The following is a 12,541-nucleotide window of genomic DNA, read 5'->3' as shown; positions in this document are numbered from 1 at the left end:
ATCTAAAGCTGATTCAATCAGCTATTGGATAGAGCCGAAATACCCTGCTGACGCACCCAATCTATATAGACGTTGGGCAAGCCACATCAGACTAACGCAGTGCCTCTTCTGGGCAAGTACTGCACTCGGCAAAAGTAAAGCGCTGTTTTTTTTTCCCCCCCACGTCTGCAAGAAGCAAGGCTGTAGTTCACCAAGGTTCCTGCTATGCATAACTTCAGGAGAACAAACCTTTAGGCCCAGCACCGTAACAACATTGAAACTGGAAGCACTTGAGAGAAGTGACTTTGAGAGAAGTCAAAGGCTTGTACTGTAATTAGCCAATTAGACATCAAGCTATTGACCCATCAAGGCCAACAATCCAACCAGCCATCAATCCACCTTGCAGTCCATTCATCCAACCCAATGGATGCTTCTGGTCACCAAAGTGTTTGAATGACCACCTCTAACTCCTTACCCAGACCTAACTGTGAAGAATGAAAAGAAGATAAACAGCTTATATAGGAACTCTCACATAAGCCTCACCTACCTGGGACTGGGCTCCAAACCACAGGCCGTGAATGTCTGAGTGTTTGCTCTGGCTGAGATGTAGACTGGCTGGTACAGGAGCCCCGGAGGAATGTAAGCCGGCCTGCAAAAAAAGCCACATTTAAAAACTTGCTCCACTCGTGAAGACCATAAAAAACACGAGCTATTTTACAAAATTTATTTAAGCTGCCCCATTTCAGAGTTCTCTCTCTCTTCTGACACCTCTTACAAAATTCATCAAAACAAGACTTTGAAATGTTTTATTAAAAACTTGCATAACCCAGCACACTCCAATATTCCTGCTATTCAGGTGGCTGAATTTAAAAAAAAAAAAATATACAAAATCCCAAGCCCTTCTCCACTGGGCCAGTCATGAGCTAGCAAGACTTCATTTCCTTTGAACAGTGGTAAAAGCTGGCATCTGAATGGGCTGGATAGGATGAACGGGCTGGAATACTGGCTTCTTTCTCATGTCAGAGAGCGTCTTCACTGAGGGGAGAAGCTGGTTTCTTTTGATGATCTGCAATGCCAGCTGTGTGTTACCTACAAAACAGTTTTGAATTAGAAATCTGTGGGACAGCCTCAAGTGCAGGTAATTAGAACAGAAACTTGAAGTTATAGTCTATCCCTTGTACTTTTTTTTTTGGCTATCATGTCATTTCATGACAAGGTACCAGATTCTAACACAACTGAAGCACTGGCACAGCTCATTTCTAGCTTAGCTGCTTAACCCAAATGGTTGCACTGTAACACCTGCAGGATAGATCCTTTAAAGCTGTGACTTCAGAATCTACAGCACTCAAAAAATCTTCCCAAACCAGATATTCAACCTGTACAACATCAATGGATGTGAAAGCGTAAGACATACATAATTCTGTGTATGTACCATGGCAAAGGCACTATTAGCCTATGTATACGGGTTGTTCTGCTTAAGCAAGCTCTGGGCCCAAAGCACTGATGGCTTCTCTCGAGCTCTCTGCTGCTACATGACTCTGCCCTGTATGGATGCAACTCAAGCTTAGTGATTTGCTGCCTATTTACACAGGTGCTTCAATAAATGGCAAAAAGATTTTGAATTGCCAATATAAGCAGCATGACTCAAGAGATATCTGAAGATACTCATTTCTGGAAAGAGTGAAGGATGACATTACCTTAGACCCCCACCCCTCTATCCTCCACTTAATAAATCACAAGGGGAGCCACTGTGATGCATGATTTTTTTTTCCCCCACCAGTCAGTCTTCATTCTCCCACACTGCACCTCATTCAAAAATAGGATTCTGTTCAAACTTTCCAAGAATTTTGGAAGATGGTGGAATGAAAAAATTAGTATTTTGGGAAGGTAAGTGTGTTGTTATACCAGAATGACGCTAGATGCAGTTTTGCACTCTTAACTGCAGTTGGTGTAATCAGCCGAGAGTCTGTGCCCAAAGATATTCAACCAGTTACAGAATAAACAATTAAAAAAAACCATGTATACAGACTGAGCCCCAAGGATCCAATATGAATACGAGTAATACACCCCCCGGCCCTTAAGAGTAATACAAAGTCAAAACACTAGTTTGAAATTCTGGGCAACAGCTGGACAACCTGCCCTGGTGTGCCCCATCGCTGGGAATTCAAAATCTAAACCAAATTTCAGATAGGGTAAAATTCTTACCATTTTGTAATTCAAGATACACAGCCAGCAAAATAGCCTCAGGAGGGATCTCTTTAGGATGAATTAGTGAAGCGGCCTAACCCCCAAAAGGAAAAAAAAGTTAATGCAATTCAACAGTAAAGAAATGCCAGGTGACAAAATAGTTATAATCTTGGGCTAGGGAGACTAACCATGCCCTCCTCACCACTACACAGAGTAGCTGCTAAAGAAGGTAAGATTAAAGATCTTCCATTAGGCTCTTATATGCAGAAAAGTGCTAACAGATTACCTGCCTTTAAAGACTTTCACATTCAGTAGAAACACCATCTGCTCTTCATATTTGTAAATGTGTGTGTTATTTTTGGGACAGTCTAGAGAACTTTTGGTGGAAGGGTAAGAGAACAGGAGGAAAATAATTTGTGTGGGTCAGCAGTTTATATTATGAAGTTAAAAGAGCTTTATCAATAATGAAGTCAACAAAAACACAGATGAGCACCAGCTGAAGATCTGACACTATATTCACAGCTTCCTGCAGATTGGGAACAATTATGTTAATATGTCATTGGCTATAATGGAATTATGGTAGTTTAGTTCTAGATGCTATGAGTGACTACCATTATGATCTCTTATACAGCTCAATAACCATATAACATTGTGCCCCCATACTGACAGGTGTTAAAGAGCCAATTTACCCATTTCTTGGTTTGAAGTAGTTTTCTTGAAACATTTAACTTGTTTCAAAATGGAACAGGGTAATACTTATATTGCAGCTACTCTGCAATAAAGACACCCTATAGGCTAGGAACAAAGGAAATGTGATGAGCAAAAAGATGGTGGGACGAAAGACTAAGACCCTCTTTCAGCAGTGGATGCTTATTTTGCAGTTTCATTGCACATGTGAACAAGGTATTTTCAGAATATCAGAGATGGTTCAACTACTAATAGCTGAATCCTCACTTAAAATGTCAAGGTTGGAAGCCCATTTGCTACAAATCTTTTGGTCCCAGAATTTGTTCAGCTGAGGATACAGTTCTCAAGAAGGAGCACGTTCCTCAATATTACGAGTTGTATATAGGTTGGAAAAGCACACCCATTGCTCAAAGATAGCAGGACCATATCTGGATAGAACAGAATTGATCTGTGACCTCTAAAGAGTTAATGCAACTTGGCACCCAAAGTCCTATTTCACTCTGCTAGGTGTGCCAATGGTGCTGCTGCTCAGTGCTTTACTAGCTGGTTTCACTTGGCATTGAGCACAGCAGATATCGTCCATAGCAATTCTTCAATGCATTTTCTTGCACACAGTCAAGTGTTGTAGCACCTAATTCTATGGACTTGTTCTACCGGAAGGAGGGAATAGCTTTTGTATAGCTTCAACTGTAGACTGAAGCCCTGCTGTGGACAGCAGCTAAGTTTGATGACTAGTTACTCAGCAAAAAATCCCTTTCAGTTCTTCAAAAGAGAACACTACTGTTGTTTTCAGGAAAAAAAAAAAAAAAGTAAGGGGGAACAAAAGCCAGAAAAATAAAACTGAAATATCAAAACATGCTCTAAAGCTGAAAAAACTGTTACAAGAGTGGAAAGTCAGAGTCCCTTAATCTGTACTATCAAGCACCCATATTTACTGACTTGTTTTTTTCTAGAACCACCAACAAAACAAGGGAACTGTACTGATAAACCTATGCTCTAAGAGAAGTTTGGCTTTGTTTCTTTGAGTGAAATATAGATAAGGTGGTTGAAGAAAGGCTGCTGCATACATATTGGTGACCTCTTGCTTTGGGTTTAGTTTTGTTATTGTTACCTGATGGAGGCACTTGCGAGCTTTGTCATATTCACTTCGCAAGCAATAGGCACTGCCCAGGTTAAACAACATCATTGTTCGTGCAGAAGTGACTGAACTGGGATAACACTGAGGTGTCTGCTTGCCAGCTTTCAAAGAGAGGAAGAGAAAAAAAAATCAGTTACTTTACACTTTTTTTTATTCCCCATCGTGATGTGAAAGGCTTGTGTTGTTTCTGGACTGTTACTTACAAGACTCCATCGCCTCATTTTCTCCTTTGTCAGACCCTGTAAAGAAAACAAAAGTCAGTTTTGTGAGCTCATTTCTTAAAGCTTATAGTTACATGACAGCAAGTTGAAGTGAAAATCAAAAATGACTGTGGACAACCCAGAAGACAAAGCAATGTGGTTAGAAGTTGTAATGCACTTGCAATTTTAAATCTTAATTTAAGAGATGTGCTTATTTAAAAATAACTTTTATAACTGCAGTATGACAGCAAGCAATGAGGTTTAAACTGGAAATGTATCATTCAAGCCAGAATTGCTACTGAAGACTGAATTACACATGCTGATGCTGTAGTAACACTTTGTTACAGTTTACATATGCTCACAATTTAGAAGTGCTGCAAGAAGATACAGATTTCAATTTCCCTGCCCTCTCAGCCCACCCTGTGCTTGGAGGAAGTAGGATTTCACTTAAATCCCCAAAGTTGGTTTGCAGGGCAGAGGGATGGAGAAGGTTAGGAAAGAAACTGAAGCTCAACTGTAAGTGAATAACAAGCTTACAAAAATGAAGTTTAGATAAACTAATGAGAAATACATTAGCAGCACTGCTCATTTGAGGCATTAACTACTTCAGAGTGAACACACACAGAACAAACCAAAAACTGACTAGACACTCAAAACCAGACTGCCTTAAAAATTTATACATATTGCAAGTTGCAGCAGAATGGCAGCTGAAAGCATGACCGGTTCTAATCAAGTATGAACTCATTAACCTTGATCCTGCTCATTTGAAGAGATCCCCAGGGAAACATCAGTGACGTTCTCAGGGTTCAAGTGAGTAATGGCATCAGAGATTCTGTCTAGGGAGATGAGCGCCTCTGCTGCATACAAATGGCCAAGAAACCTACAACCACAAAAACACTGGGTTACAAGCTTTATAGCAAGGCAGTAAGTCTCATCTCTAAATTACTCTCCAGAAGAGAAGCAGAACATATTTCTTTGCATGAGCAACAGGCTTGCTGCACTGAAAGCACTCGCACTGAAATGGAGTACCATGGAGATGTTTTTATAATAGACTTATAATGGTGATGTTTTGCAATCGTGGACCCCAAGACTGCAATCATCTGCGTACATGAATGGTCCCATTGAAAAGTCACCTTGTGCACAGGGTTGGGAGGGTCAGGATTACATTCAGAAGTAGTCAGTTGCTATTTATTTAATATAGTGTTTTACTAGCACATTGGTGCTGCTTGAACACTATCTAAATAAATAGTAACTTCCCAAGGATGCTAGGCTTAGTTTTTCTACCTGTAATACGGAAAGACAAAAAAACTTAAGTGAATTTTATACCCAAAAGAAAAGCCACTGAACTGCTTCTAGAGTGTTCCTAAAATTAACAACATTGCAAACACACACTATCCTCCAAAGAAGAGGACTACCAAATTCTTCTGTGCTGTCCTGAATGTTTGTACATCACCTAAGACAGGTGAGGATACTAAATTGATCCTTCAACTCAACTAGTGTTATAAAAGCTTTTCATTGGCCATTTCTAGTTTAGCTACAAAAAAAATCTGCCACTTTCCTTGAAAATATATTCACATTTTATATGGATTAAGTTTATGTATGTTGTATCACCAAAGGTAAAACACCCAGTTACCAGGCAAATGTTAAGTAAAAATGCTCATGTACACAACCAAGATGTCCAAGAGTCTAGAATGCATGTCAAGTTATCATCCAGGAGCTTTGTGTTACTGAGGATCAGTACAGAGAAGCCATTAATCTTGTAAAAGAAGGCAAAGGTCATTATCAGAAAAATATGACCAGGGAGACAAAGACAACAGGCAAAATACCAACTCCTTGAAAGCTCCAAGGGAAGTAGGAATGATTAACCTGAACAGCAGCTAATTTTACAGGGTAAAGTTAAATAGTTGTCCTAGTTGCAGACATTACTCTGACATCACTTTTTAAGTTGGGGTCCTATAATAGTAACAGATCCAAAAGCAGTTGGTTACTGAGAACCTAGAACTTCTAAGATAAGACCCAGTCTTGTGCCCTTGCCACTGGACCCTCCCTCCTCTGAAAGATTAGCAAGGAGCATGAAAAAACTGTGACAGATTCCAGTTAGGGTAGAACCCAGGTACCTTGCAGGGTAAGGGTTAGATGACAGCTTGCAAACCAGGCAGGGATATACAAAGCCACAGCAAGTGGCTGTGTGGGACCATGGAGGACATGTGGGACCACTCGAGCTGTTTGCTACAGCTTTTATTTCAAAGGGTGCTGCTTCTCCAAACAGCTGTGGTGGACCACGGATAAGGTCCACTTGATCAGAGAAGTGGCATCTTTTGAAATAAGAGCCACAGCAAACAGCTGAACAGCTCATCCTTAATTCTTCAATCTGCTGTGAAAAGCAGGTTGCAAAATCACCAAACTACAAGTGGTTCAGGTCATATTATATGTGAAATCCATATGTAAATAAGTGGGCTCATGACTCCTTGGCTGCTGATGGATGTTCACATAAAGGTATGATGAGACTAGATGCACGATTTTGGAATCAAGGATTAGTTCCCAAATGCGCCTTACTTGTCAGTAAGATCTCAGGCTCCCCCTGTACTAGCAAGTTGAAAGCTGGGTACCCACAATCAGCTGACTCTCAGCTGGGGCCAGGGACTGAACCAGGGTCTGGAACTGGCCCGTCTGGTCCTCAGCCCCATGCAACAATCACCTGATTGTCAAAACACCAGCTGATTTTTACAGGTCCCAGTGCATGGGGATCCTGGGACTGGGCTGCCACAGCATGATCCCAGGGTCCCCATGCACAGGGGCAACCAGGTTTTACAGGTCCTGAGGCACAGGGATGGAGAATCTCTCTGATCTTGGGAGTCATGTCATGCTGGGATCTTTATAAAACAGGTGTGCAGCTGGGCTGCGCACAGTTTTCTCAGATCCCTGGTACACAGGGACTTTGTGATCACCGATTAAGGAGAGAGGCTCCTTGATCCTGGAATCCTCAAGCCTAGGGGATCATCAGAAAAAAAATGCATCACTAAAGGTCTGGCATGCAATGAGCCTGAGACTGAGGAGATGCTTCCAATGTCAGGTTCACCTCACCCCAAGATAAGAGTCCAGGGACTGGTTCTGCCCCCAGCCCAACTGGGTAGGGGACAGCTGTGTCCCAGCCCTGGGCTGCCCCATGCTGGATCTTGACACTTAAGTGAGCATCTGAATCTGCCATGGGCCAGTCCCAACTGGCCTCACATTCAAGTTAAGGCATGATACAAATGAGCCACATAGTTGTTACATATTACTATGCCTTAAATTGACTTGAACATGTGGCTGAGTTACTATTTAACCTGTTAATTGCATCTTAAATGGAATCTGTGTCAGGGGCCCTTGTTAATGCTTACTTTGCCACAGACCTCAACGGAAACAGGATCAGGCCTGATATTCAATTCTTTACACTAACGCAGTGATTCTCAATGATGGTGCTACAGCACATTGCGGTGCCCTGAGATCCCTTTCATGGGTGCTGCTGGATGCCATGCAGTGTTGGCACACTGTGCAACATGATTCACAAGATAACCCCAGAGATTTCAAATAGGAATCCATAGTGCCAAAAACATTCTGACCTGTTGTGGTCTTTCAGCTCTTTGCAATAGAATTGTTTTATTCCTTATCTATAGTCAAAAAACAAGTGAGAACTAAGAGCTGGCATTATCTGAGGGGTGCCTCAAGTCTAAAAATATTGAGAACCACTACAGTAGAGGCAGAACTGGAAAGGAGTTAAAAGTGTTGGAGCTTCAATTCAGAGTATGATGCAGGAGAAGTACAGGGATAGTCCAGTCAGACTTACTTAAGAGATCCTGACAGCTTTGGCTGTTGAAGAAGCTTATCTGCATGATTCAAAGCCATAAGGTTATCACCCAAAGCAAGAGCAACATAAGCACTGCAGGCAAGTATTGAGCACCTGGAGGGGAAAAAGAAAAAAAAAGTTATTGGCCAAGAATTCTGTGGGCACAAATCCTTATAAAATTCCTACGTTAAGAATCAATCTATACCACATGCACAAGGTGACTCTGGGTCAAACTATGATCATTTGGGCACAAAGCTAGAAAGAAGCTAAACTAGACTGTTGGTATGATATACACAGCCTGAATCCTCTCTCAGACACCTCAGACCTGGCTTGTATAGAAGGCCCAGTTGCCTCAAAAAGTGACTTTAGGTCTTGTACTTTGAGTCTGTGATTAAGGAGGCTAAATGGATACAATATCAGCATGTAAACTCAGAACTTTAGCAATATTATAAGCATTCAACTTTACAGGTCATATTTTAAATTGTCAAAGCGGAAGGGGGGGGGGAGCAGTTTTTTATCTCTTACATGTGGAATTCTACTTTTCTCTCCAAAGCATCTATTACTACACTCAATGAAACCAATGAAAAGAGAGATTAAAAAGCTCTGTACATTTTGGTTCAACACATTTTGATTTCAGAGTTACCTAGCAGATGGAATACAATTTATTCAGTAAAAATAAAAGCTTTAAAGTTCACAATGAATCAGCACTTTCAAGTGTTCAAACACGTCACACTCATTGTACATTCCTTTATCAAACTGCAGGGTGCTATTATAATCTCATACCAACGTCAGCACACTGGATCAGAAAGGAAGAGGGGCAGAATTTCTGTTGTCAAAATACAACCTGAAGCACATTCTCCAGATTACTGGGCTTAATTATAAAATGTTCTACAAGCAGAAGTCAAGGATTGTTACCGATTTGATCAGTAGGATTCTGAAATCCTGACCCCCAGCATACTGTAAATACATGCATGCATATGTACATGCAGGGAGAAAATGCACTCATTTTGATTTTATTTGTGCTCTAGCTTCTTTTAGCAGTGAAATTCAGTTATGTTTTCCCTCCTCTTTTATAACACTACAAAGGGTATGTCAGGTCTGCAGACTGCTGTAATCTGTAACTCTTTGTCAATTCCTTGCCTTAAAGAGGTCTTAAATGCATTTACCATCTAATTGGCACTGAGTCTATCAGACTGATTCCACAGCACAACAGACAACAAAAATCTGCAAGTATCAAGGTAATGGTTTCAAGTCTTCTAGTTTTACTATTGATTTTAAAACTGAACTTTAGCCCTGTGTCAGAAAAATCTGATTAAATGTATGTGGCTTTTTATTGTTACTATGAATACAGCCTTGTAGATGTTACTACTGGACAGTTTTGAGCATTTCTAGCATAAAATGCCCCAAAAAAGTCTTATAACAAAATATGTACCACTCATTCCACATCTTCAAGTAATAATCCCAAATCAGGATGTCAGCATTAGGTCAAGCATTTACAGCTTGTAATTTTTCCCCTTCCCCTCCCCCTCCCCCTGTCCCCAGCAACACACTTTGGGATATTTTCCACTTCACAAGACATAGCTTAATGCAGGCTGCCTTGTCTCAGGGAAGGTGCCATCACCTGCCTCGCCTTGGGACTCCTAGCTGTGAGAACAGCTTCTGTTCTTCTGCAGGGAGGAAGAGTGAATCCCCCTGTGTTGGGAGAACTGCGAGAAGCGCATATTCAGCTCTCTTGCCAGTAGGTGGGCTATTACAGCTCCAACCTTCTGGCAACTGTCAAGCCCACTTTGGGTCCAGCAGTAAGTCATGTAATTCATGGCAGGACCTGGGGTTCCTTTATTCCCGTTTCCCAGGAAGCATGCACTTTAATTATGCACAAGCAGGATAAGAAACTTCACCACTGTTTCCCCCCACCCTCCCCTTCCTCTTTACCATGCCCAGATGTCACATCAAATCTGAACACATACAAAAGCTTTCAAGAAAGGGAGGAAGGCTTCCCCTACTCAAGTCCCAAACCAAAAATATTTTTGAAAGGTTGCCACTGGGAGAAAAAAAAAAAAGACCATTATCTCAGATTGAATTGTTAAGTGGACTGTTTTCTTCTCTGCCTCAAGGAACAGCTACTTTTAAACAAAGGGAGATGCTATAGCTGCATATACCAGGTCTGTACTGACACACAGTCATTGCTACACTTGTACAATTTTGGTTTGAAACATTTCCAAATCTTAAGAAAAGCACAGAAAGGAGAAAATTCAAACAGAGATGAGCAAAACTGTTCAGTGGAATTCCTGGTGTATGGGGGAGAGCCCATCTCGCCTCTGTATTTGCGGGAACACAAGAAGGATGTATAGCAACAAGTACCTGGGGAGGGCAGGGCAAGGGAAGGTTGGGGGAGGAGAAGCTCACATCACATTTTTTTGCTTGCCATATTGTTCCGCTCACACACTTTGAATCAATGTCGAACTCGCTAAACCAAACACTCAAGAGATCTGACAGTTAATCAGAGTGGAAGAATTGTAATCACAAGAGAGCAGACAATCTAGTTTTTCCCCCTGATGAGGACTCTGACAAAACTCAACAGGCTGCCTCTGAGAAGTGGGGAGTTCCAGTATTATTGCACTTCAGAGCTACCTACAGTTGTCTTTCAGATAGAAAAAGAGAACTTTTTTTAATTCCCAAATCATGACATACAATCTATTGCATGAGACACAGTAGTAAGATGTCAGCCTCCATAGGCAGAGTTTATAGACTCTAAACCAGACATTTACATGTATTTACTGTAACGAAGCACACTACCATTCTGAAATGTAAACAGCTATCCAAGTCAGACAACAAACAATGGCTTTTTCCCCAACCAGCAAGCTGAAATAAAATTTAACCTACCACATAAAACATGTAATGCAGACCATGTTTTGTTTTTTCACGTATCAGTACAGCCAAATGCAAGGACGTACATCTAGGAACAAAGATTGTAGGTCACACTTATCAGAGGGTAGATTCTACTCTAAAGGCAACAACTCTGAAAGTCTTCAGGGTCATGAACATGAGTTCTTCATACAACACTGTAGCCAAAAAAGCTAATGCAATCCTTGTACGTATTGGAATATCAAGTATGGGAGAGAGAGGGAGATCATTTTATACCTCTGTTTTTGGCACCAGTGCAATCACTTCTAGAACAGCATGTCCAGTTTTGGTGTCCACATGCCATAGATAATGTAAATATGGGCTCAGAAAACTGCAAGGGGGTGGAAAGAAGGAGGGATGAAGGTACTGGAAAGCATGCTTTCATGAAAAAAAAAACTTGGGGGTCTGGGGTCAGTCCAAGTACCTAAATGGGAAAGAAAAATATGAAAGAAGATCCTTCAATCCAGCACATAATGGCATAAGAGCCAATGGTCAGAAGCAGAATGTAGGCAAACAGACTAGAAATCTGTCCCAAGTTTTTACATTGTGAAACCACTGGACTCAGTTACCCAGGGTTGTGGTAGATTTTCTACCAGTGGGTATTTTTAATTTGAGACTAGATGTTTTTCGTAAGAAAGATGCTCTATTCGAGCACACTGATTAGACTCACAGCATTAGTTCAGGGAAGTCCTAGAGCCTATGCAATACATGTGGGTAGATCATAATGGTCCCTTCTGCCCTAAAAATCCACAAAAAAAATTCTTTAAAACAGGACTGGAAACTTCCCACAGAATCCATAAAAAATGAATAAGAGAAAGAATAACATTACAAATTGGAGACAAAACCGATACACAACTGTCTTGTTCCTCACTCTCTTTCCTGGTCTTCTCTCCAATTTAGTAGCTTCTCCTTTTTCATCCTTCTATAATGGTTTTGTTTCCCCTCCTAATCTTTAGCAGAACACGCATCCATGGACAGTCGACGGAGTACCAAACATTCTGACGGGATTTCTAAAACTGGAAATTCATCAGTATTTAAGACCATGAGTTGATACTAGTAATCTTTATATTGGAAGAAGCTTAAGTAAAAGAGACTTTCAGGTGTAACTGTGTCCAAGAACAAAAACCATAAAGTGCCCTTTTTTTTTTAAATGGTCAAACATGAACAATTATCTTCTAAGGGAGAAGAGCTTAAAGAAGTTTCACATTTAGTGTTATGGCCCAGAGACGGCCCCCAGTCCTGACTGCATTTGAACAGAGTTGGGTTGTTCCAGCACATTAAATAGACTATATGGAACTGCTCTGGGCAGCAGCAGAAAAGGTAAGGATTGACTCCTTATTCAAAGCATGAAGACTATGCAGAGCCTATGTGGCTGAAGAAACAATTGCCAGAGAAGAATTTACAGGAAACTCCACTAGAAGAAACTTCAGAGTTTCTATGTCCCTACATGTCTTGCTTCCTTACATTTTTAATGCCAACAGTATTTGATCTGTTTGTACATTTGCTGCACACACTTGTTCCCTTTGAAAATTTTTCATGCGATAGGTCAGAATGTGTGTTACAGAGATTGCCTGCAATGGTAAAAAAGTTGGAATGTGTGGGAGAAATCTAAGGCAACTG

General features: G+C 41.0%; 1 protein-coding gene across 2 annotated transcripts in view; it reads right to left on the bottom strand.

The window, feature by feature from the left end:
- Nucleotides 1-693: 693 nt before the first annotated feature.
- Nucleotides 694-12,541, bottom strand: part of CNOT10 (CCR4-NOT transcription complex subunit 10) — a 47,951-nt gene continuing 36,103 nt past the window's right edge. For both annotated transcript variants that reach the window (XM_006030208.3, XM_025211779.1), the window contains exons 14-19: nucleotides 8,018-8,131; nucleotides 4,941-5,071; nucleotides 4,195-4,230; nucleotides 3,965-4,092; nucleotides 2,185-2,260; nucleotides 694-1,068 (exon numbers count right to left, since the gene is read on the bottom strand). In XM_006030208.3, coding sequence (XP_006030270.1) covers nucleotides 914-1,068; nucleotides 2,185-2,260; nucleotides 3,965-4,092; nucleotides 4,195-4,230; nucleotides 4,941-5,071; nucleotides 8,018-8,131 — 640 coding nt within the window. In that variant the 3' untranslated portion in view covers nucleotides 694-913. The remainder of the gene's footprint in view (nucleotides 1,069-2,184; nucleotides 2,261-3,964; nucleotides 4,093-4,194; nucleotides 4,231-4,940; nucleotides 5,072-8,017; nucleotides 8,132-12,541) is intronic.

The sequence above is a fragment of the Alligator sinensis genome, unplaced genomic scaffold, assembly GCF_000455745.1.
Source record: "Alligator sinensis unplaced genomic scaffold, ASM45574v1 scaffold181_2, whole genome shotgun sequence".
NCBI classification, from domain to species: Eukaryota; Metazoa; Chordata; order Crocodylia; family Alligatoridae; genus Alligator; species Alligator sinensis.
The sequence above is the reverse complement of the archived record's forward strand: the minus strand, read 5'-3'. Positions and strand labels throughout refer to the sequence as shown.